This window comes from Rhinatrema bivittatum, chromosome 2 (genome assembly GCF_901001135.1).
Source record: "Rhinatrema bivittatum chromosome 2, aRhiBiv1.1, whole genome shotgun sequence".
Taxonomy (NCBI): Eukaryota; Metazoa; Chordata; class Amphibia; order Gymnophiona; family Rhinatrematidae; genus Rhinatrema; species Rhinatrema bivittatum.
In genome coordinates, this window is record NC_042616.1 from 287,707,693 (window position 1) to 287,734,407 (window position 26,715).

Below are 26,715 nucleotides of genomic sequence, written 5' to 3' on the forward strand. Positions count from 1 at the left end.
TCTATATGTTCAGCAGTTTTGTTCTTTATGATAGTTTCCACCATTTTGCCTTTCACAGACATCAGACTTGCTGGTCTGTAGTTTCCTGAATCACCCCTTGATCCTTTTTTAAAAATTGTTACATTGACAACCCTCCTGTCTCCAGGTATGAAGATGATTTTAATGATAACTTGCAAATTATTAATAGCAGGTCTGCAATTTCATTTTATTCAGTTCTTTCAACACTCTGGGATCTATACTTGGTCCAGGTGATTTACTACTATTTATGTTGTCAGTTTGCCCTAGTACATCTTCAAGGTTTGTTTCTCTGAATCATCACCTTTGAATATTTATAGTTTGTTTTTCTAAACTGTCACATCAGCCGGAGCCTTCACAACGGTGTCCAGTAATAATTTAACATGGAAATACAATAGATTGATAAAAAAGAAATAACAGCTAAAAATACTAAAAAAAGATGAAGCACAAAATAAATTAGCTGTTAAAAGATATCATAATACTTTTACTTTTTAAAATGAAGGCGTTACCTTAAGATTCCTAAATAAATGTTAAAATAAGTAAATAAACCTTCCAAAATTTGATAAAAATTAAAAATTATACAGTTTTATAAAATTAAACAAAAATTAAGCCCATATGTTTCTAGTATTCTAATTCGGTATAAGCGAGTTTAAACAGCCACGTTTTTAACTCTGCCTTGAATTTTTTCTTGTCTGCCTGCAAACTCAATGGGGTAGGTAATGAGTTCCATACTTTTGTTCCTGCAATTGAAAGTATACATATAACATAGAAACATAGAAATGATGGCAGAAGAAGACCAAATGGTCCATCCAGTCTGCCCAGCAAGCTTTCACTTTACACCCCCCCCCCCCCCCATACTTATCTGTTACTCTTGTCCCTTGTAAGTGACTTTTTTGTTCTATTTCCCTTCCACCCCTGCCATGGATGTAGTTAGCAGTGCTGGTGCTGCATCTAAGTGACGTATCTAGCTAATTGTTTAGGGGTAGTAACTGCCGTCATAGCAAGCTACTCTCACGCATGTTTATCCAGCCTATGCAACTCAGTCCTTGTTGGTTGTTGTCTGAATATAAATCATCTTTTCATCATTCCCCCTGCCGTTGAAGCAGAGAATTATGCTGGATATCATTGAAAGTGAAGTATCAGGCTTATTTGGTTTGGGGTAGTAACCACCGTATCAAGCAAGCTATTCTCCTGCTTTTTTGTGGATGCAAATCCTTTTCATATTTCCTCTTGCCGTTGAAGCATAGAGCAATGTTGGAGTTTCATTAACCGTGTGTATGTTTATTGAATTAGGATATTAATCTCCAGATAGTAGCTGTCATTCCTGCAAGCCGCCCCCATGCCCCATCTCTTACTTGGCTGAGCTTAGCAGATTTAATAGTTGGTACTGCTAGTAGGCCCTTATTAGCTGATCTCAAGTCTCTTTGAGGAATGTACAAATGCATAGTTGTGTTCAGCCATTCAGTACATTATCCATAAATGATATTATAGATTAGACATGCAGTTTTGTATTTAATACGCTGGGATATCGGGAGCCAATGCAGTGAGATCAAAGTAAGTGTTATATGATCACATTTTCGTTGACCAGTTAAAATCCTTGCAGCTGCGTTCTGCAACACCTGAAGCGGTCTAAATGTGTAAGCTGGGAGTCCTAAACAATGAATTGCAATAGTCTATATTTGCAACAATCAAGGTTTGTAAAACTGTTCTAAAATCATATTGCTCTAAAAAAGGTTTTAATTTTCTCAGTCAATTTAAAGTAAACATCCTTTAATTTATTGGAAATGTGTTGCTTCATAGAGAACTCAGTATCTAATATAACTCCCAAATCTCTAGTAAAAAATGAAGGTGTAATCTTAATATTATCATCTAATAACAGATCAGGTAATACATCATAGTTACATTTTTACTCGAATAGCATTATTTCCGTCTTGTCCATGTTTAAGATTAACCGCAAGTGATGTAACAATTTTTTTATGGCAGTTATATAGACTTTAATGACCTCAAGGGTATGCTGTACAGATATCTCAATAGGGACTAAAAACTGAATGTCATCAGCATAAAGAAAAAACTTTAAACCTAATCCATTAAGAAAATGGCAGATTGGTAAAACATAAATATTGAAAAGCATTGCAGACAAGGTTGAACCTTGGGGCACACCTGTATGAAGAGGAATTTTATTGGCGGTGGAACTTTTGATGTTAACTTGAAAGGAACGGTTTGTTAAAAAGGATTTAAACCATTTTAATGGTATATCAGTAATTCCTAATTCTAATAAACGAGTGAGTAAAATCTCATGATCCACAGTGTCGAAAGCCGAAGAAAGATCTAAAAGCACTAAAAAGTAACTTTGACCCACGTCAAAACCTCTTAAGACATTATCCATAAGAGCAATTAAAAGTGTTTCAGTATTGAAATTTTTTCTAAAACCGAACTGGTTAGGCAGTAAAATATTGTTGGATTCTAAAAATACATCAAGCTGTTTTTGTTTGACTTTTTCTAAAAGTTTTGCTAAAAAAGATGTTAGAGATGGGTTTAAAATTATTCAGTTGTGTATTGTCTAAATTAGGCTTTTTTAGGATTGGTTTTATCATGGCGTTTTTCAGAATATCTGGAAATATTCCTTCCTTTATTGATAGATTAACAATGTCCCTTACTAAAGGTGCAATAATATCAGCAACTAATTTGAGAGAGGAGACTTGAATGGCATCCAACGGATGTCTCGCAGGATTCAATTTCTTAATGAGGGCTTCAATTTCTAGAGTAGAGGTTGATTCAAAGGTACTCCATTGTATACCCGCTTTAATGGGCATCCTAACAACTTGTTTAGAGCTATGATTAATATTGGAATTTAACATATCAGTTTTTCTGTTTAAAGAAAAGAGCGATCTCAATACATTTCTGTTCTGGGAACCCCTGATCTACTGTTGTTGGATCTTTAGTAAGGTTTATTACAATAGAAAAAGTATTCTTGGATTATATATCGATTGCTCCATTTTTTTTTTTTTAATTTTTTGTATATTCAATATTTTTTTTATAACGATGTAAAGATGCCCTGAAATCTCCTAGCAACTGTATTTTTATTTCTTCTCCATTTTAATTCAAGTCTTTTTAAAATTTGTTTGCTTTTTTAATTCTGAATTGTACCATAGGTTCATATTTCATTTTGGATTAATTTTTTTATTCCTAATTGGACATATTTTATTGCCTATGTTAGAGCATTCACATAGTCTAGTAATACAAAAACACCAGTGTGGAAATGCTGAATATAGTATTTTTTTTATATATATATATATATATGTATCTTGTGGATTTCTCATATTTCACATGGGCTATATTCAAAATGCTTCAAGTGTGGGGTATGCAGTGTGTTTACGTACTGCTATGCATGTCACTCACAATATCTTAGAACTATGCTCCCATTATTATAATCATCGGTAACCACATAGTTTACATTTTTTTTTAAACAAAAGGTTTTATAAAGATTTTCACTCATATTGTTATTATGCAGAAAAAGCAGAATCTTTATCTGAACTTATCTGGACAGTTTATGATAACACCAGCCCGACCCGACACTGTACGTGTTTCGTTGACGTCTTCAGGGGTGGGAAGGCAATACGGTGTCTAAAATATAAACAAACATTATGTTAGACTTATCTTCTAGATGATGACAGCAACCGTCCTTACTCGTTCTTCAATAAAATTACTTTAAATCACTGTGTCTCTGCATAGATTACTGCTTACGACTTCAGCTTAAATTCTGACAGCAACCCGCCAGTAAGCAATCAAGGGCTTTTTAAACACAAACAGGAAGTCGAGAATGTTCCGGAGGAGTGGCTACCAGCTGTCAATCAATGTCAAAACAATCTCAAACCTTTCAGAAATCGCCGTTATAATTAAGATGTCCATTCAACATTGTCATTCAATCCATCAGGTGCTTCTGTAGCAAGGGTGTAAATCCACCATTTCTCACGGTAATTTAAATGATAGCATTGATCGCCCCCGCGATCAGTTCGAGAGACCTGTTCCAATATTGTCCATTACAAATCATTGAACTCGTGGTGTAGTTGCTGACAATGACTTACAATAGGGGCTTCAACATTGCCAGTATGAATGCGGCTTCTATGTTCGCGAAGGTGAATCTTAATAGCCCTACTGGTGCGGCCCACGTACAACAGTGGGCACGGACATATAATTAAATACACTACTTGGGTGGACTCACATGTGGTATTATTGTTCTTCCTATGTGTCCGACCCGTTATTGGATGGCACCATTCATTTCCCTCAAGGGTAGTCGCACACATATCACATCTTCCACGTTTTCTATGTGTCCCGAATAGCCGCACTGTTTCGCTTGGAGTAAGAGATGCCCGCACTACATGATCACGAATGTTTTTACTCCTTTGGTATGCTATCATCGGCATTTCTGAAAATGTAGAATGATGTTGCAATACATGCCAGTGTCTCTTGATACTTTTTGCTATCAGATAAGATTTATCCATATGTTGTAGAACACAAATGTTTGCTGCTATTGATGGTTTAGATTGATACTGTAAAAGTGACTCGCGGGGGGGAATAATAGGCTCGTATATATGCTTTGAGAACAGCTGAATAAGGATATCCTCGTTCCTTAAATCGCTTGGCAAGTATCAACGCTTGTTTAAATTTAGAAGCAGTGGAACAGAGTCTACGAATTCTAAAGAATTGACTTACCGGGAGCCCGTTCTTAAAGGCTCGTGGGTGAAAGCTATTATACCGAAGCAAATTATTCCTTTCAATAGGTTTGCGATGGACTGTTGTGTATAGCTTAATTCCTTGTTTATAAATGTGTATGTCTAGAAATGCTATTTGTTCATCACTGAATTGTATTGTGAATTGCAAATTTGTATCCAAAGTGTTAATCCACTGAAAAAACTCCATTAGAGATGATTTGTCTGCATTCCAAAAGCACAGCCTCGGAGGGAACAGGCAGCACGCGCTGGGCTCGTCACGCGCAGGTTGCACAAATGTGCCCCCCCCCTTGTGCGCGCCGACCCCGGATTTTATAAGATACGCACGGCTACGCGCGTATCATAAAATCCAGCGTACTTTTGTTCGCACCTGGTGCACGAACAAAAGTATGCTCGCGCGTACATTTATAAAATCTACCCCTATATGTACTGGCACGTGAGATGCAAAGCACTGATAAGGAAAGCAAAGAGAGGATTTGAAAAGAAGCTTGCCATGGAAGCCTGGAGTGCGGAAAACACGAGATCCGCGCAACCTATGATGTTTTTGAGATGGCATACATGTACCAAGAGAGCTGCGCATTCCCAGCACTATCTAAAACCCTATCTATACAACTTGGGAGGTCCACCGCAATCACTCCAGGCAGGCAAGTTACCAAGCCATCACCGCATCCACCAGTTACCCAGCTATCTACCTTTCTAATAAATCAATTAGATTGGCTGTTCTAACCCTTCCCTCCTGGGCTTGTGCCCCTGGAGACACATTCTCTGTGCGAGAGGATACTATATCACCTTGAGGATGGGTCCTAGCTAGAAGATTGATTCTTCCTCACAAAGATGATGCTCTCCTTTCAGGTGACCCCTCCTTCTCCAAGGCAACACATCGGCTGCTATATTGAAGATGGAACTGAGTTGCACCCGTCGGTCGCAGACGGCTGCGACCTTTGCTGCTTACCTCATTTTGCCCAGTAGCGCCGATTCTGGCCAAGATGGCTGCCTCTGCAAGCCGACCTCCCTGGTGCTCCCGGGATGGCGAGGGCGATCCCGGTTGCCATCTTGAACCTGGTGTGACCTAGGGCATGTGCGCCTGCCTCCTTATGCATGTCATAATTTTACAATATTAATGTTAATTTTGAACTAATGTACCCTGTTCCAAGTTCCATAACCTTGTTCTATGTAATGCCTCTTGGCGAATTTCATGTTCTGTTTCAATGTAAACCGATGTGATCTGTATTTCATACAGGAACACCGGTATATAAAAATCTAAAAATAAATAAATGTCATGGCGGGAACCTCGGGGGAGTCCCCTCCACATGACGTCACTGCCTACATGTATTTAAACCCACCGGACTTTCCTACCTACGAGTTAGCAAGGATACCATCTTGCTTAATTCCTTTACTCTGAGACACTTCGCATTGCTGTTCCTGCTTTTCAGTCTGAGTGACTCAGGTACCCGCTCCTCGGGGGCCTTGCTGCACTCAGGGCTATCCGCTTCTCGGAGAGCCTCATCTGCCTGTCTCACCTTCACCAGCTAAGTGAGTTCCTCCTGCATCGGATCTCCGCTGCTGCTACTATGTATTCTCTACTGCATAGTGAGTACAAGACCTACTCTATATTACCACGTCTGTCTTGCTATGTGGATCCTTGGGTTACCCCGCTCTGCAGACCACTACCGGATTCATGCTGCCTTGTACCAGTTACCCTCATCTGCCTCCGGCCTACGCTGCGCTGCGGACTACTACCAGAGCTACCACGAACAAGGCCTATCAAGAAGCAAGGATTCCCTGGGTTACCCCGCTCTGCGGACCACTACTGGAGAATCCATTCTAGATCTTCTTACTCCAGGACTGAGTTACAAACCCGCTCCTCGGGTTTCTCTTTGCTGTATAATAAATATTCTCTGACTCCTGAGTCCATCACTGCTGAGACTCTGCCTGTCGTGGAGAGTCCCCACAGGGCTCCTCCCTGTGGGTGGAGTCAACTCTCTCCACGACCCAAGGGCCCACAAACCAAGTTAAAACATAACAAACTGCTCTACTGTGTCCCTGAAGGTCTCCTCTATATACATCTCGGTCTCCCTTAGCTCCTCCTGGTCTGCCTCCTTGGCCTCCAGAGATCGGACTTGTTCTTTGAGGGCTAAGGACTCTTTGCACCTAGTGCACACATACAACCTCTTGCCAGCTGGAAGATAATCATACATATGGCCTGACAGTGGCCTTCAAAACACTTATTTAACCTATTTATATCTATCTAGTTACCCATCTTATTGACTCTTGTTTTGAATTAAATTATTAAATTCCTTCTGTATAAAATCTGTAGTAAATTTATTGCAAGGAATTGGTCCTCTTCTGCTGCATGGAGTGCGAGGCTGTGGAGCTTGAAATCTGGAATACTCGCAGTGACCTCTGGAGTCCTTCCGAAGGCTGCTGGGTAATGTGTGCAGATGAGCCTTTTGGTCCTCTTCTGCTGCTAGGGGTGCAGGGATTCTGGAAGCTGGGGCTTTTGGAGCCTAAAGTTTGGATCGCTCGTGGTGACATCTGGAGTCCTCTCCCGGGGGCTGCTTGGTAATGTATGCAGATGAACCTTCCAGTCTTCATCTGCTATTAGAGGAACAAATCTGCAGCTCATATGCATATGTCATGTACTAAAACTTTTCGCAAACAGCTGAAAAGTTTTATATATAGCATTTATTGAATTTGTCTAGACTTTAGCTATTTTTGTAACTTTTTTGTCAGTAGGTAATTATTGTACATAATCAGTTTAATTTGAAGCAGTGAGGATATGAGTGTATTGTTTTATTTTATTTATGAATGTTTTATTGTTCAGTGCCTTGAGCTGTGGATGATGTGCGACATTACATGTGAACTTTTATTTTCATCATCTTAAGAGTCCATTAGTAGAAATGTCTAATCTTTACTATTCTGATATTTATCGTACCGGTATACTTTAGTATTAATTTTGTTTCCTATTCAGAAGTCAGTGGGCAGAAATAAATAAAAAAAAAATTAATAATTCTTACTTCCTTTTTCTTTTAACCAGCACTGCTGCCTTGTTACTTGGCACTCTGCAAATTTGCCTTCCAACTGCTCAAGCATTATCAAATAATCTGTGGCATGCCCATTCTATTGGTTGTTTAGATCTTGAATCTCAAATACTAGTTGTACACAATAGTACAGAATAACTCCAGGACCAGTCCATCTTATTTTTTAAAACTTCCTGACCCTTTTCAATATAGTGATACATTTGACTATATTCATCTTTTATAAAGTAATTAAATGGGGCCAGCACAGTGGCAATGCTGTGCATGGCTATGCAAGGGATCACGGTTCAATTCTCATTTAGCTTCTGCACATCTGGCCTGCGTGTTACATCTTCTAGCTGATTCAGACACATACCAGCTTTCACAGGTAACCACAGTTTGTGACTTTCAGCAAATGCTAGGTAGGGAATAACAAAACGGAATTAAAAATAAAATCCCAGGTAGCTGTGAATGTAGTCTCATGGTAAATGACTATGTGCGGTATTTTATCATAAGACAATGGTCTTCATTGTCATCATTTTATTTATTTAAAAGTCTTCTATACCGATGTTAGTCGAAACATCACCTCGGTTTACATGGAACAAAAGCAACGGAAATTACAAGTAACAGGAGGGGTAAGGGGTACAAAAAACCATAAGGAGAGCAGAGAAGCATAGGAACAAACAACAAGTGAACTATAATGTCATAAGAACAAGGTCATAGTCATCATGCTTCTTGTGTTAGACAAGAAGGGATCAAAAGCAAAACTATATTGCTCTGGAGCACTTTTTCAAGTGCACTTGTGTTTGAAATATTTTATTTTCACATTTCAATGGTTTATGGATCAGTGGCTAGGAGTAGTTTCCCAAAGGTCATTAAGCTTAGGGCACTTTGAAAGTGAGTAGTGTTGTGTTAATGGGCCCTATATGGATACTTTTGTTGAAATGAGAGGTCTCTTGCATGTTTCTTTGAAGAAAAGGTGTGATTTAGAAAATATTTCTCAATCACTGGATCATAGAGCAGCAGTGACTTCAGGAGGGAGATGTGGGGGTGGGGGGGCCCTCCCTCCCTCCCTCCCTCCCTCTCCCTCCTTCTGCCTTCCCTATGCAAGTTTTTTTAATTTTTTTTTTAAATAGGGTGATCCTGAGTCCCAATCTTTGGAAACAGCAGTGGAATCTTAAGGAATGCAACTGGAGACAGTCGGTGTGTGCTCCGCTCGCAGGCCCACCTCCCATATAGAAGCCAAGAAGGGGGTGGGGCTGACATAAAAACTAAACCCAGCAAATATGTCATAAAAAGCACAACTGCATAAAATCCCACAGATCACCACAATTCTTGCTTAAAATAAGATAAAATATTTAAAATCTAACTTTTCCAAATGCATTTTTAAATAAAAAAAAAAGTTTTTAAGGGGTCAGCCATCAGGCAAAGTTGTGCTGGCAGAGTGTTCCAAAAAGCAGGGCTGATGACTGGAAAAGCACACTCAATCTTGACCTTCATGGTAATGTCAGATTAAAATGGAGAATAAATGGAACTATGTACTATAATCCTAAACTCCCAGTGGCTCTTCATTTCTGTTTGCAGTTGTTGTGTGGGATGGGTTGGCATCATTAAAGAAGCATGAAAGTGTGATGGGTCTTAGGTTGATTTAATCTGAGATTGGCAAATAACTATTTTGTTTAGAAAAAAATTTCTTTTTAGAAAGATAATTTTTTTTCTTTATATTGGGTATTTTTAGGGAATGAAAAGTGAGGCGTTCAAGGCAAGCTGTTTACTTGCTTTACTCTGCGTGTATGGTAGAAAACAAATTCACTGAATAAACTATAGTTTTATGCAATCTTGTAAAGTGTCTGTGGGTGCTAACAAAAATAATATATGCTTTGGTGGTGTGGGAGGTGTTTAAAAGTTCAGACACCTAAAGATTGATTTTTGTTTTCTTCTGTTGCAGGTTAGCTGGCAGGGAGCTTGACCCTCTTCTGTAAGGAGCTTCACTTCTTCCAAAGGAACTGAGTGAATTTGGAATGTTGCAGCATTTGTGATCTGATGGAGGAATAGCTAGATTTCAAATAAATCTTTCTGCACTGGAAGACTTGACAGGAAATACAAAATGTCATCAAATAGGAGTCAGAACCCACATGGACTTAAGCAGATTGGCCTTGATCAGATCTGGGATGATCTGCGTGCTGGGATTCAACAAGTTTACACCAGACAAAGCATGGCGAAGTCCAGATACATGGAACTCTACACGTATCCTACTGCTTTTTGCCCTTAAGTATCAGGTGATATGGTCAGTGAGAAGGGGGAATATCAGGAATGAGAGCCAGTACTGCATTGTAGATTTACACACACTATTCAGGAGTATTTATATCTTTCTGACTTTCATCAGAGACTCATCATATTAACATTTTGAGTGATATTTCTGCTTGCATTGATGTATAATTGCATGCAAAACTTTAGGCACACTGGTTAAACTGTATGTTTAAATGAATTTCTAAGTGAATAGAATCTGACACAACTGCTACATATTACATAGTTAAACATATCTTTCAGCAAATTTTAATGCTTAATTTGCAGGGTGGTTTTTTTTAACAGATTCTGAACAAGAAAACAGTGAATTTGGCACATGCAAAGGTTTGTGCACTCTTTCATTCAGTACTTAGTAATACTTCCTTTCAGGTCGATCCAGTATCGTCCGCTCGAGGATTGCCCGTCTGTAACGTGCTCGTAGCGCACAATTCGGGCGCGCAAGGCAATTCGGCGATACAGTCTCCAGTTTCACGCGTCCGTATCGCTTCTGAAAACAGACGCATAACCCTTTCCGGACCCGGCATGTAAATGAACGAAAAAGCTGTATAATGAAGGAATTAGCTATTCCCCTGCGATACTGTAACGGGCGCTGATATTATCTCCTCCATAACCCGCTGTTCTGCCGCGGCCTTAACCTGCTAGTTTACCGCCTCCCCCTAGTAGGAGTTAGTGTAGTGTAGTGTAGGGTAAAAACATTGCTTACCCGCCCTGGTCCCGTCCGGTCTCCTGCAGCCCCGTCCGGACCGGACGGGGCTGCAGGAGACCGGACGGGACCAGGGCAAAAAAAAACAAACTAAAAAGTAGCAAGGCTCGGGCCTGCTATGGTAAGTTTAAAAAGTGTAAAAAACAAAAAACCTGTGTGTTATATAAAAAAATAAAACAATTTTAAATACCTGTCGGAGGGCCGTGGGTCCCGGTGGGCGGCGGGCAGCCATCAGCGGCATCCGGTAGTCCCTTCTCCCTTCCTCCCTCCCTCCCTCCCTCCCCTGCCTGGATGAGCGCCAAAATCGCACGGGCGGGTCGGCAGCGGGGGGGGGGGGCGGCAGCAGGATCCGGGAGCGGCGGGTAGGCGGCAGCGGGGTCCGGGGGTGGCAGCGAGATCCGGGGAGCCAGCAGCGGCAGCATGTTCGATCGGGTAGGCAGCTAGGTGGCAAAGTAAAGATGGCCGCCTGCACGGGAAAATCGTGCAATTGGCCGCTGAAGACGTGACGTCACGACGTTTGGCGTCACGGGGTGTGACGTCACGTCTTCAGCGGCCAATTGCACGATTTTCCCGTGCAGGCGGCCATCTTTACTTTGCCACCTAGCTGCCTGCCCGATCGAACATGCTGCCGCTGCTGGCTCCCCGGATCTCGCTGCCACCCCCGGACCCCGCTGCCGCTGCCCCCCCGGACCCCGCTGCCGCCTACCCGCCGCTCCCGGATCCTGCTGCCGACCCGCCCGTGCGATTTTGGCGCTCATCCAGGCAGGGGAGGAAGGGAGAAGGGACTACCGGATGCCGCTGATGGCTGCCCGCCGCCCACCGGGACCCACGGCCCTCCGACAGGTATTTAAAATTGTTTTATTTTTTTATATAACACACAGGTTTTTTGTTTTTTACACTTTTTAAACTTTTTTACACTTCCTGGTGCCTGTCATTTCAAATGTCATTTGAAATGACAGGTACCAGCGCACCCAGGTTACTGTATAGGCGCTGTTACAGCGCCTATACAGTAAAATGGGTTGCGCGGGCATAACCCTTCCCTAACGCTTCACAGCCGCGGCATGCATTTGCATGCGATTAGAGGAGAGTATCGGGGAGTTAGTGAAGAGAACTGTGCGTGCGGGGAGGAAGGGTGCGCCTGACACTACCTCACTGTTTTTACCGCGGCCTTACTGGATCGACCTGTTTGTCAGAAATAACAGCTTCCAAACATTTCCTGTAGCCAGCTAAGAGTCTTTCTATTCTTGCTTTTAGAATTTTTTCCCACTCTTCTTTGCAGAACTCTTAGTTGAAAAATATAATTTTTCTTTATATTCTGCCTCTGGAAACACTTCAAAATGGATTATATTCAGGTACTGTAGGTATTTCCTCAGCCCCAGAGGGCTTACAGTCAGTTTATATTCTTAGGTCTGCCTGAATGCACTACATGTTTGAGATCTTCCCAGTAATATTCAGGTCTGGAGACTGTTAAAGTCCTTTCCAAAACTTTCATCTTTCCTGGAAGTATTTCATGGTTTGGTTTTTTGTTTTTTTAAACTTTTTATTTCCCAAAAGGCAGATAGATTCTACGTAGGAATCTTTGGTAAAACATCACACAGTAAAAACATAGTTACAGTGGTCATCATAGATATATCTCGCAATATTAGATGGGTATGCATATAAGCAAAGTAATATATTGAAAATGAACATGAACAAAATCCAGTACATTTTTCTTTCCTAATACTGCCAGAATCTGCTCAAGATTTTGTCATAGAGAGTGATGATATTTTTGAGCATATAAATTAATTTCTCTGTCGAGGCTGTTTCATATGCCTGTTCCAGTGTGGGTGCAAACTTCCACATACTGCTATAGTAAATCTACCCACATGGATCAATTGATCTGCCAAAAGCCTCTGATGTAGCCCAATGCTGTACACCCTATTGTCCAAGTAGGCAAATATCTGGCATAAGGATAATTCTCACCCAAGATAATAGATAGTTCTCACTGAACATTCTTCCAGAAGTCTGCTACCCTTTGACAGGTCCATCAAACGTGCCAGTAGGAACCCTTAACCCTGCACTCCCTTCCAACAAAGCCTAGAGGATCCAGGAGGGAACATAACAAAGAAGAGTAGGAACCTATATGCAGGATGATGAAGCTTAATCATTAGCTTTATTCTGCAGCTACGGATTGAGATTTTATGAGTTGCTTTCCAAATCCCCTTCTAGTCCTTGTCTAGCTCCAGTTGTTCCAGTGAATCATGATGGTGAGCAGAGGGTCTTGATCCATTTGGCATCTCAAAATAGCCTTTAAAGGAAAGAAATGCCCCTCCCACAGGGATATCATCCTGAATGAACTCTCTATTAAGGAAGGGGTTTTTATTTTCCAAACGTTTTCCCTGTGCCGCTGTAATACCTCAGTCACTCATATTGTAGCCCAGTGAGTCCTCTCCCACCCCATTTTCAGATCTGAGTGCTCAAAAGGACTTAAGGTGTGTGCTGTTGTCCTCCCACAGCTGTCCCACAAATTTTAAACTCAGATCCCATTGGTCTTATGGCATCCTTCTTAAAAGTTTGACTAGATGGTGGCAGATTGTGCCTGATAAGGAGACATAGCAGAAGGGAAGCACACCGGGATGCCTAGGCTCTTCCACATAACCTTCCACACCTTCACCATGTTGGAGATGAGAAGACTGGTGCACCTTGCCTTTCTGGCCTGCGGTGACAACTCTGCATCAGTAATACAGAAAGGTCTATCCTCTCAGCCAGATTTGCCTCTATTGGGTCTCATGACATCAGGTAGTCCCTCTGCAACCACACAAGAGCTCTGTGAAGCTTGGCTTGCCCTATAGTAGGCCTGCAAATTTGGAAGTGCTATACTCCATGTTCTTTTGGTCTCTACGGTATATGTAACTTTATTCACAAGGGCTTGTTATGCCAAATTTAGATAGCCCCATCAATGCTGGCAAAGAAACTATCAGATAAATAACAAGGGACATGTTGAAACAGGTAGATTAGCCTTGCTAACACATTCATTTTCAAGACTTCTGTCCACCCAGGATAAAAAAAATAAAATTCATTACCCCATTCTTTCAGGTCATTCTGGATTTTGTCAACCACAGAGGCAATATTTAATCTATATAAGTCAGTGAAATTCTTTGGTATGCATATACCTAAGTATTTTAAGCTGTTCATAGTCTTTTTGAATCGGGATAGCATTTAGGTATGTCTTTAGCAGTGGATATCCCTATTGGAAATACCTTGGATTATTGATAGTTAACCTTGTATCCCGAGAGCCTTCCATATTCTGAAAGCATTCTTAAAAGCTCTGGGTCTGAAATGCTCAGATTTGTCAGAAAAAGCAGCACATTATCCACATATAGAAGGAGAACATTCTCTTGTCTGATTTTACTACACAAATCATTGCTTTTTTTCTTATATAGTTGACCAACATTTTTGGTTCCTGAAACAGGTGAAAGTGTCTGTTCTATTTCAGTATGCTTCGCTATACCAAGGGGTAAAATTAGTCATAACTATCATTTCTTTGAATGTTTTTGGAGTTTGAGAGCAAGAAATGTGAGCAGTTCTGGCACTTAGAGTATGGAAGGAGGAGCTTGTCATGATTAAAGCTCTTCCTATTGTGCATCTTTATAGGAAACTTGCCACTTAGGGTTTCAACGGGCTCTGATTTGTAAGGGATAGACTGAATTGATGCAGATTTTATTTCATTTGATATATGCTCTCATAGATCTGCCTTTCTTATTATAGAAATTGGAGCTATAAGTCCATAGAAGAAATGGACTAAGTCCTAGACTGTCTTAATCTGACCCTTATGACATGGAGCTGCTTGGCCACCTTACTTGCAGTCTGTTGTGTTGTGGGTGGCATCAGCAATGTACGTGTGCAAGGAAGTTTAATATACTCATATTCTAAGGGTTTGATTTCTACTTTAATATTGAGCTGTCCTGTGTACCGGTGTTGGCATGCATTGTCTTATTTACTATAAGCTCATTAAATTGTAATTTTTTCTCACAAGAAGGTATGCAGTTGAAAAAGTGCATGATGAAGGCACTGAAAGCTTGTTAGTGACAATAGTAGTCAGATTGGCTGATGTAGTATCATATTGTTCACAGTTATACAGCTATAGAGCTGCTGGGAAGCATGGACAACTCCTGAAACTTGACGTTTTATCTGCATTTAGATTTTGGTTCAGCGAGACTTATTTTTGTAACTCTCCTTGTGACTCTGCCCTGGCAGAACTTGGCTCTTTTGCAAGTTCCCAGATTGATTACAGGCTTTGCATTGAGGATGGTGTTTTGAAACCATCTTGTCCATAGACGTGTCACACAGATTATAAACATCAACAGCATGAGGAACGTGTAAGATCATACCTGCTTACTTGGAAGATTGTTTTCCAAACAAATAGAACTTTTGGATGGCATATTGGAAGTGTCAATAATTGCTAATCTGCTATTTGCTTAAATTGGGATCTCTCTAATATGAAGTTGGTGCAGGGAGAAATGCATTCGTTGAACAGGTTAGTCTTGTGTTTGGTAGTTTTGCCACATCTCGATTGACTTTTTGTTGTTGAATAAGAACCTTCCAGCAGGTAGGTACAGTATTGAGCATAAGCAGTGAGTTGCTATCATAAGAGCCAACTTTTGAAATGATCAGGGGTGCTGATCTCTATACATATTATAGCACTGGGTCATGAGTGTGACTGACCAGCCTGTATTTATATGTCCAGAGGAGCAGGTAATGTGCATATGGGGAAGACTCATGTGGCCATAAAATGCTAGGGAAGATTTAAAGTCCCATCAGTTATTCTTCTATCATAGAAACATAGAAACATAGAAATGACGGCAGAAGAAGACCAAATGGCCCATCCAGTCTGCCCAGCAAGCTTCACACACTTTTTTCTCTCATACTTATCTGTTTCTCTTAGCTCTTGGTTCTATTTCCCTTCCACCCCCACCATTAATGTAGAAAGCAGTGATGGAGCTGCATCCAAGTGAATATCTAGCTGATAAGTTAGGGGTAGTAGGGGTAGTAACCGCCGCAATAAGCAAGCTACACCCATGCTTATTTGTTTTACCCAGACTGTTATACAGCCCTTATTGGTTGTTTTTCTTCTCCCCTGCTGTTGAAGCAGGGAGCTATGCTGGATATGCTTGAAGTATCAGTTTATTCTTCTCCCATGCTGTTGAAGCAGAGAGCCATGCTGGATATGCATCGAAAGTGAAGTATCAGGCACATTTGGTTTGGGGTAGTAACCGCCGTAACAAGCCAGCTACTCCCCGCTTTGTGAGTGCGAACCCTTTTTTTCTTCTCCCCTGCTGTTGAAGCAGAGAGCTCTGCTGGATGTGTGTAGTATCAGTTTTTTCTTCTCCCCTGCCGTTGAAGCAGAGAACTATGCTGTATTTGCATAGAAATTGAAGTAACAGGCTTATTTGGTTTGGGGTAGTAACCGCCGTAACAAGCCAGCTACTCCCCCCTTTGTGAGTTCAGATCCTTTATTCCACATTTCCTCTTGCTGTTGAAGCTTAGAGTGATGTTGGAGTCACAGTAAGCATGTGTACGTTTATTGAATAAGGGTATTGTCTACAGGCATTAGCCATCATTCTGGCGAGTCACCCACTCTTCATTGGCGGCCTCTTGACTTTATGGATCCACAGTGTTTATCCCACGCCCCTTTGAAGTCCTTCACAGTTCTGGTCTTCACCACATCCTCCGGAAGGGCATTCCAGGCATCCACCACCCTTTCCGTGAAGAAATATTCCTAACATTGGTTCTGAATCTTCCTCCCTGGAGCTTCAAATCGTGACCCCTGGTTCTGCTGATTTTTTTCCTACGGAAAAGGTTTATCGTTGTCTTTGGATCATTAAAACCTTTCAAGTATCTGAAAGTCTGTATCATATCGCCTCTGCTCCTCCTTTCCTCCAGGGTGTACATATTTAGATTCTTCAATCTCTCCTCGTACGTCATCCGATGAAGATCCTCCACCTTCCTGGTCGCCCTTCTCTGTACCGCTTCCATCTTGTCTATCCAATCTCAACTCATCGCCACCAGCATCCTCCCTCTTGCTCTATTCTCCCCCGCCAACTGCCCATCCACTCCCCCCCCCCTCTCCCCAGACACAGTCACAACCACTTTCTCTCATTTTCCTAATCTCTTCTTCCTCTTCCACCCATCTTTTCCCCCTCCCCACTCCTTTCTGCACTCTTATCCCCCCTTCCTGCATTGGCATATTTTGAATTTTATATTTGGAGGGAGGGGGTTTAATACCTTTCTTCCTGCTACATTCCCTACATCCTTTTAGCATGCTCTGCTCCTCATTTTCCACTGACCTGTCCTTTTCTGTTCCCCTCCCAGTTCTTCTTCCCATCCCCAGCAGGTTCTTTCTCGTGCCTCCTTAGCCAGTTGCCCTCTTCTGCAGGTTTGGTTCTCCCATCCTTTCACTGATTTCCATGCCCCATCAGTAGTTAGGGTTCCCTTCATTGGCAGGCTCAGTTTACCTTTTACATGTGGTTCCTGTTCTGCATTCCTTAAGCTCAGGCACTTTTAATTTTTTTTCTGAAACCGCTCCTACTTCCCCCACCTCCTGCAGCACTCTCAGATTCTAGGCCAAAGCCAGTCCCGTGACTGCAGAGTTCCAAATAAAACACACTGCCATCTGTGTGTCATAAGCCCTGGCAGCTCAGCAGTATTTCCCTAGTTCCAGGGCCAGAGCTGCATTATGTATTTCCTGGTCTCTATTTGGAAACCTAAGAGATAACTGCTGTCTCCTGTGGGATGTTTATTTTTGTGAACAAGAGGAAAAATGTTCACATTGATTCTCCTTCAATTTATGCCCTGACCGCAGCCCCTCTCAGGACTGGAGCTGTTGATTTTTGAGAGAAATTTTGAGCCTATATCATCATGTGCCACTGCAACCTTCTCCCCCTTCCCCATCCTTCCAGTAAAATATCTTAGTTACCCTGGTGGCTACAGGATCGGAAAAAAGGCAGATTCCACCTGCCGCCCACCCCCACCCCCCACACACCTTTGACCTTTTTCAACTAGCACAGACATTTTTATCAAACGTTGAATCTATTCTCTCTTCTTGCACTTGGATTTTTCTGTTTCCTCTCTGCCTCCTCATTCCTTTTTCTTTTTAGCTTTCTTCTCATTTCTTTCTCATTGATTTTTCCTCCATGTACATATCTTTCTATCACCAGCTGTCTCTTCACAGCTGATTATCTTCTCTCACCTCCTCCTAGTTTCACCCCCTCCTGCTACTTACATATCTCTCCACTTCTTTTTGCTTTCCACCATGATCCCCTCTCTTCTTACAACCCTTCTTGTGATTTATCGCCCCCATCCACATAAGCTCCTTTCCCAGTCCTCTTTACCTCTTTCTCTTAAGTTCTCTTCATTGAACCCTTCACCCAGCTCCTCTTTATTACAGCCCATGTCCTCTCTCCCAGCTTGTACTTTTTTCCATGCTCTCAATTACTTTCCCACGTGTCCTCTCTGCTATGCTGCCAGCCCTTCTCGCCCTCACAGCTTGTCTGCCCTTCTCCCAGTCCCTCCTTCCCTCACAGTTCCTCAGCTCGTCCTCTTCCAGCCAGAATTCCTTATTTTAGTTCCCCCTCACAGCAGTATTCTCTCTTAGCCAGTATTCCCATTTTACAACCAAGCTTTCCATCTCCTGGCACGCATTCCCTTTCCTCCTCACTCCATCTCCCAGCAGTTCTCTCAGCCCCTCTTTCTCGTTCCATAGTCTCTTCAGCAGCCATTCCCATTTCCTGTGCACCTCAGGAAGCCTGTCTTATCTTTTACTGCTGCTGGCTGTTATTGGTCAGACATTCTGCAGCTAGTCAGGCTGCAGGGGGAGGTGGCAGCAGTAACTGGGAAACCAAAGTGCAGTGCCTGCTCTCCCCTGCAACCCATTAGTTAGATGTTCCTTCCACAGCCCGCAAATAGGCGGGGGGAGGGAATGTCAGCTTGCCCTTTCCTGAAGCCCAGTGGATTGCAGGGGGAAGTGGGAGCGGTAACGGAGAGACAGAAGTACTTCCTTACTGCCTCTTTGGACAGCCCTGCAGCATGGAGTTCTCAGCTCCCAGTCTACATGAGGACAGGCAACAATATTGCGATGCTCAAGCACCTACAGAGCTGGCACCTATGGTTGCTATTGCTTACTAGATGATTGTGTTCATAGTTGACACCCGCAAATATTTCCCCTGCAAAACTGGTGTGTCTGTTACATGCAGGTCAGCAGTGAAACCCTTCTGTGAAGGAACTTTTGAGATTCACAGCCTTAATAAGCATATAATGGGACTGCACTTACTTATCCTGAGCGTTTATTGTAATTTGATGAAAACTTTTGTCCAGAAACATGCTGAAACATCAGAACATTGCTTCTGGTTTTGGCATGGATCCTTCTGCATTTTCTTCGTTAGGATTGCAATCCTTGAAAAATTATTTCTTCAGGCATAGTCCTCAAACCTGTCCTATCCTGTCAGTCGTAGGCGGTGACTTCTCACTAGCCTGGTACTACTGTTAAGTACCGAAGTACAACTAGATTGGCAATAGGTCCTCCTGATAGCAATCTGGATGGCACGGATGTTGAGGCCGATCCAGACACTCTGGAGGATGGGAAAATTCTTCCAGGACTGGAACCATATAGGACTACGCTGTGTTTCTTTCATAGAGAAGAGCTACCAGCTCTGATTTCCCAGACATTAAAGATGCTGGGAGTTTCTGGGGTAGATTCCATGTCTGAACCAAAGAAAAATCCCATTTTGGTTTCTTTGCTTTGAAGCCTCTTGTTTTTTCCCTGTTATGGAGGCCATTCAAGAATTGATTGATTTTTGAATGGGATGCCCTGGAGTCTAATATCAAAGGGGGTTGGACTTCGGAAGGCCTGTAGCCCTTGGATCTAGTGGTGAGAGAGCGTTTGCATTTTCTGAAAGTGGATGCGCTTGTCTGTGCCATCTCCAAGGGGACAATTATTCCAAAGGAGGGAGGAGTAGCCTTGAAGGATGTGCATGATAGGAGGATTGAGGCCATCCTTAAGCATTTGAAGCAGTGGCGGTGACCTTGTTGTTCCCTAGTGGCTCGCTCTTGTTTACTTCTCTTTTAGGAGGTTGATGAATCTGCAGGACTATGAATCCCAAAATGCTGAAGATTGAATTGAGAACATGAGCCATGCTGGTCAGTCAAGTAGAACATCCTGTCTCCTATAGTGGCCAATCTAGATTACTTGGAAGTTCCTAGCAGATCTTAATGGGGAGATGAATTCTCTGTTACTCATTTCAAGAAGTGAATTCCAAATCTGTCCATCTAATAGTGGTTAGAGTGATCCTCCAGAAGTCGTCCTAACGTTTATCCCAGCTATTCTACTAGTCTTGATCCTATCTTCCAGTAACAAATTTCACAGCTTAATTGTACTTTGACTGTAAAAATACTTTCTTAAATATCTTTGAAATCTGTTGTCATATAGTTTCATGACATGGCCCCTAGAGTTTCATGGCATGTCTCTTAGTATTATTGGAAAGGGTGACTGCTCCCTATTAACTTGTTCTACACTTTTCATGATATTAGAAACTTCTGTCATATCCTTGCTGTAGTCTCTCTTCCAGGCTGAAAAGCCCTAATCTGTTTAGTTTTCTTTCATAAGAGAGCAGTCTCTTATTTTCATTGCCCTTCTCTGTACCTTTTCTAGTTTTGTTACTTTTTTTTTTTTTTAAAGAGATGGGCCAATCAAATTGCATACCACGGATTTATACAAAAGTGGCACGATATTTTCAGACATATTTTCAGTTCCTTTCCTAATAATTTCTATTAATGTTTGACTGCTGCTGAACACTGAGCTCTGAGGGTTTCAATGTATTGCCCACAGTGACTCCAAGGTCCTGAACCTGAATGTAATTCACTTTGAAGTGTCATGAAAGGCAGAATACAATGTGCATCATTTTGCACTTCTCCAAATTAAATTTCATCTAGCATTTTAATTTCCAGTTCCCTAGTCTCAAAAGGTCTTCTGCAGTTCCTCAGTCTGTTCATGTCAGACTATTGCGCTGTAATTTTCTGGATAACCCCAGAGCTCTTTTTAAATATTGGTATTATATTGGCTACCCTCCTATACTCAACTACAATAGTAAATTGTAATGACAGATTACCAGTAGCAAGTCTGCAGTTTCATATTTGAGTTTCTTTGGAACTCTAGGGTGAATACTGCCAGAATCTAGTGATTTGCTATTATTTAGTTTGTCAATTTGCTCTAGCAACTCTTCCAGACCTGAATCTTCACCTACAAAGAATGGTTCCAAAATGGAAGTCTTCCTAATATCCTCTCTAGTGACAATTGAAAAAAATAATTCATTTAATTTTTCTGCTATGGTCCCCTGAGCACCACTTTAACCCTGATCATACAATAATTCAACTGGCTTTCTTGCAGACATCTTGTTTTTGACATACTTGAAAAGTTTTATTACATGTTTTTGCCTCTAAGTTTTGCTTCAAATTCTCTTGACCTGCCTTATTACTTTTTTTATATGAGGTTTGCCAGTGATTATGCTCGCTCTTATGTTTCTCATTAGGTCCTGCTTTCCATCTTGTAAAGGATATCTTTTTGGCTTTAATAGCCTTTTTCACAGTGCCATTTAACCCTGCTGATAATTGTCTGGTGGACTTTTGACCTTTTTTAAACTTGTGGAATACATTTTATCTGGGCTTCCAAGATGGTCTTTTTCAATTTTGTGCCTCATGCAGATTTTTAACCTCTGCAACTGCTTCTTTTAGTTTTCTTCTAAATAATATCCTCATTTTATCATAGTCTCACTTTATAAAGTTAAATGCTACTGTAGTATTAGTATTTAATAATTATCCCTCCATCCTTTGTATAGCTCTGTGATTTGCTAGTCAGAGATTAGCAGTTGGTCTTTGTTTTCCAACATCCATCATAACGTAATTTTAAAGGAACATTCTTCTGCTTTTGGCAGATTTTAAATTTGCTACTAGTATGTTGAAGAAACAGTAGTATGTTTTTATTATTCTTGTTTGTTTAAGAAGTGAGAAAATGAACATCAGAATATGAGACTTGTCATACTGGGTCAGACCAAAGGTTCATTAAGCCCAGTATCCTGTTTCCAACAGTGGCCAACCTAGGTCACAAGTACCTGGCAGGATTCCAAGGAGTAGATAGATTCCATGCTGCTTATCCCAAGAATAAGCAGTGGATTTGGCCATATCTACCTTAATAATGGTTAATGGACTTTTCCTCCAGGAACTTGTCCATACCTTTTTTAAACACAGTTTGCAACACATCTTCTGGCAATGAATTCCAGAGCTTAATTATGCGTTGAGTAAAAAAAAAAATTCTCTTATTAGTTTTAAATGTATTACCTATTAACTTCATTGTGTGAGTCCGTAGTCTTTGTACTTTTCTAAAGAGAAAACAACTGATTGTTTACTCATTCCATTCCACTCATTATTTTATAGAAGTCTCATATCTCCCCTCAACCATCTCTTCTCCAAGCTGAAGGCTCTTTAGAATTGTTCCATCCCTGTTGTCATTTTGGTCGTCCTTCTCTGTACCTTTTCTAATTCTGCTTTTATCTTTCTTAAGATGTGATGACCAGAACTACACACACTACTCAAGATGAAATCGCACCATGGAGCGATACAGACGCATTATGATATTCTTTTTTTTTATTCTCCATTCCTTTCCTAATAATCCCTAGCATTCTGTTTGCTTTCTTGGCGGCTGCTGCTGCTGCAAACTGAGCAGAAGATTTCAACACGTTTTCAACGATGACATGTAGATCCTTTACCTGAGTAGTGACTCCTAACGTGGAATCTTGAATTATGTAGCTATAATTTGGGTTGCTCTTCCCTAAGTGTATCACTTTGCATTTGTCCATATTAAATTTCATTTCCATTTACATGCCCAGTCTCACAGATTTGCAATGTCCTCTTCCAATTTCTCACAGTCCTCTTGCGATTTTAACAACCTTGAATAATTTTGTGTCATCAGCAAATTTGATCACCTCACTTGTTTCCATGTCCAGTTCATTTATAAATATATTTAAAAAAAAAACCAAAAAAAAAAACAGTGGTCCCCTGGGGCATTCCACTATTTACCTTTCTCCATTGGGAAAATTTACCATTTAGCCCTACTCTCTGTTCCTATCTTTCAACCTATTGGCAATCCACAATAGAATATTGCCCCCTAACCCATGACTTTCTAATTTCCTAAGAAGTCTCTCGTGAGGGACTTTGTCAAATGCTTTCTAGAAATCCCAGTGCACCATATCAACTGGCTCATCTTTATCCGCATGTTTTACACCCTCAAAAAATGTAGCAAATTTGTGAGGCAAGACTTCCCTTGGCTAAATCCATGTTGGCTTTGTAACGTTAAACTATGCTTATCTATGTGGTCAGCAATTCTGTTCTTTATGATAGTTTCTACCATTTTGCCTGGCATAGACATCAGACTCATTGGTCTTTAATTTCCTGGATCACCCCTTGATCCCTTTTTAAAAATTGGCGTTGGATTGGCAACCCTCCACTCTTCAGGTAACATAGATGATGATACTGAGGGTTTACAGATTTCAAATGCCAGGTGCGCAATTTCAATTCTCAGTTATTTCAGCACTCTGGGATGTATATTATCTGGTCCAGGTGATTTGCTACTCTTTAGTTTGTCAATTTGCCCTAGTAAATCTTCCAGGTATACTGAGATTTGTTTCAGATCTTCTGAATCATCACCTTTGAATAACATTTCAAGGCACGGATACATCTCTTACATCTTCCTCAGTGAATACTGAAACAATTCATTTAGTCTCTCTAAGGCTTGTCATCCCTAAGTGCCCTTTTACCTCTTCATCATCAAATGGTCCAAGTGACTCTCACAGGCTTTTTACCTCAAATATACCTGTAAAAGTTTTTATTTTGAGTTTTTGCTTTCATGGCGAGCTTCTTTTCAAATTCTCTTTGCCTTCCATCTGACTTGCCAGTGCTTATGCTGTTTCCTGTTTTGTTCATTTGGATCCCTTTTCCATTTCTTGAAAGATGTTTTTAGATATTATAGCCTCTCACCTCACCTTTTAACCATGCCGGTAGCCTTCCTTCCACCTTTTCTAATGTGTTTAATGCATCTGGTCTAGACTTCCAAGATGTCATTTTTAAACAGTGCCCATGCATGATCTAAACTCTTAACCTTTGCAGTTGCTCCTTTCAGTTTTTCCTAACCACTTTCCTCATTTTAGCAGACACCTTTTTTTTTTTTTTTTTAAAGATAAATGCTGTTGTAGTTTTTTTTTGCACTCCCTCCAGTTATGTCAAATTTGATAATGTTGCGATCCCTGTTGTCAAGAGGCTCCAATACTGTTACTTCTTGACCAAATCATATGTTCCATTGAGGACTAGATCTAAAATAGTTTCCCCTCTTGTTGGTTCTTGTACAAACTGCTCCATGAAGCAGTCATTTATTTAATCTAGGAACTTTACTACTCTAGAATATCCTGATATAACATTCATCCATTCAGCACTGGGGTAATTGAAATCACCCATTAATACTGTGCTGCAGATTGTTAGCTTCCCTAATTTCTTTTGTTTGTTTGTTAGTTCATTTTGGCCAGGTGGATGGTAATGTACCCCCCCACTACTATTTTATTTCTTCTTTCACCTGTAATTCCTATCCATAAAGAGTTAACATTGCATAGTGTTTCCTGCAGAACTTTTATCCTGTTTGACTCATTGCTGTCTTTAACACACAGTGCTACCCCCTCCACCAATTTGATCCATCCTATCATTTTGATATAATTTGTACTTTGGATACACAGTGTCCCATTGGTTAACCTCTTTCTAACAGGTCCCTGAGATGCTAATTATATCTACCTCTTAATTCAGTGCTCTACAATCTAACGCTCTCATCTTATTTTTTTAGATTTCTAGCAGTTGTATACAGATCTTTCAAAGTATTTTTTCGTTTTGTATTAGCAACCTGCTCATCAGTTAACTGAGGTAATTTGGAATTTTTCTGCACTTTACTTAGACACCTGATCCACTTTGGCATTTATTGCAATCTCTCTGCTTGTTGTTTAACTACTCTGAACAATTTTGTGTCATCTGCATATTTGATTATCTCACTCGTCGTATTTCTTTCCAGATCATTTATAAATATATTGAAAAGTAAGGGTCCCAATACAGATCCCTGAGGCACTCCACTGTCCACTCCCTTCCACTGAGAAAATTGTCCATTTAATCCTACTCTCTGTTTCCTGTCTTTAGCCAGTTTGCAATCCACGAAAGGACATCGCCACCTATCCCATGACTTTTTACTTTTCCTAGAAGCCTCTCATGAGGAACTTTGTCAAACGCCTTCTGAAAATCCAAGTATACTATATCTACCGGTTCACCTTTATCCACATGTTTATTAACTCCTTCAAAAAAGTGAAGCAGATTTGTGAGGCAAGACTTGCCCTGGGTAAAGCCATGCTGACTTTGTTTCATTAAACCATGTCTTTCTATATGTTCTGTGATTTTGATGTTTAGAACACTTTCCACTATTTTTCCTGGCACTGAAGTCAGGCTAACCGGTCTATAGTTTCCCGGATCGCCCTTGGAGCCTGTAAGGAATCAGGTAGGCGAGAATAAGGTAAAAGTGAAATAATATGTTTATTGGTATACAATCTTAAGTCCAAGTATTAAAAGTATCTAAGCATATACAGTTCTAAGCATATACAGTTCTAAGCATAAGCATATACATCTGTATCCGTGCACAATATTTCGGCCAATACTCACTACACCCTTTTCATCATCAGCCTGGCAAGGAGAGAACACATCACAGGCGAAAAAAAAAAGGGGTCTTCACTTTGTACGTCTACAAAGAACAAAACATCACTTTGCTCTTCCGCAAAGGAACTCTTTCTCTCTCAGTTTGTCATCCAAAGTTACCTTTCTTTTATAGTCTACTGTATGCCAGGTGCAAGCTTATGTGCGTGCGAAGTAATCTTATCTTTATGCCAGGTGCAAGCTTATGTGCGTGCGAAGTAATCTTATCTTTATGCCAGGTGCAAGCTTATTTATAGCCTACTGTATGCCAGGTGCCGAAGGGTTCATGCAAAGTGCAAACTTATTTATGCCAGGACAGGATTGCTCACTATCTGTTCTTGCAGTTCAAGGATAGGTCATCTCCATTCCAGGCCGAATGTCAGTGCTGCAGCTGATTCTGCAATATCCCTTACAGAGCCCTTTTTAAATATTGGGGTTACATTTGCTATCCTCTAGTCTTCAGGTACAATGGATGATTTTAATGATAAGTTACACATTTTTACTAATAGGTCTGAAATTTCATTTTTTAGTTCCTTCAGAACTCTGGGGTGTATACCATCCGGTCCAGGTGATTTACTACTCTTCAGTTTGTCAATCAGGCCTACCACATCTTCTAGGTTCACTGTGATTTGATTCAGTCCATCTGAATCATTACCCATGAAAACCTTCTCCATTACGGGTACCTCCCCAACATCCTCTTCAGTAAACACCGAAGCAAAGAAATCATTTAATCTTTCCGCGATGGCCTTATCTTCTCTAAGTGCCCCTTTAACCCCTCGATCATCTAACGGTCCAACTGACTCCCTCACAGGCTTTCTGCTTCGGATATATTTTAAAAAGTTTTTACTGTGAGTTTTTGCCTCTACAGCCAACTTCTTTTCAAATTCTCTCTTAGCCTGTCTTATCAATGTCTTACATTTAACTTGCCGTTTATGCATTATCCTATTTTCTTCTGTTGGATCCTTCTTCCATTTGGGACTGAACTTGGAGTTTATGGTACAGGAGGATTCTGCACTTTGCATTTATGTATATAAAACATGTTTTGGGCATTTTTAGTTTATTAAAATTTCTTGATTGCTTTGTGCACATGCTGTAAGCAATTTACAAAATTTTGTGTGCAGAACATGATTTGTGTGCAGGCAAG

General features: G+C 40.9%; 1 protein-coding gene across 1 annotated transcript in view; it reads left to right on the forward strand.

The window, feature by feature from the left end:
- Window positions 1-26,715, forward strand: part of CUL1 (cullin 1) — a 359,727-nt gene that overhangs the window by 55,749 nt on the left and 277,263 nt on the right. Inside the window, exon 2 of the mRNA XM_029589582.1 lies at window positions 9,711-10,009. Within this exon, the coding sequence (XP_029445442.1) occupies window positions 9,870-10,009 (140 nt within the window). The 5' untranslated portion in view covers window positions 9,711-9,869. The remainder of the gene's footprint in view (window positions 1-9,710; window positions 10,010-26,715) is intronic.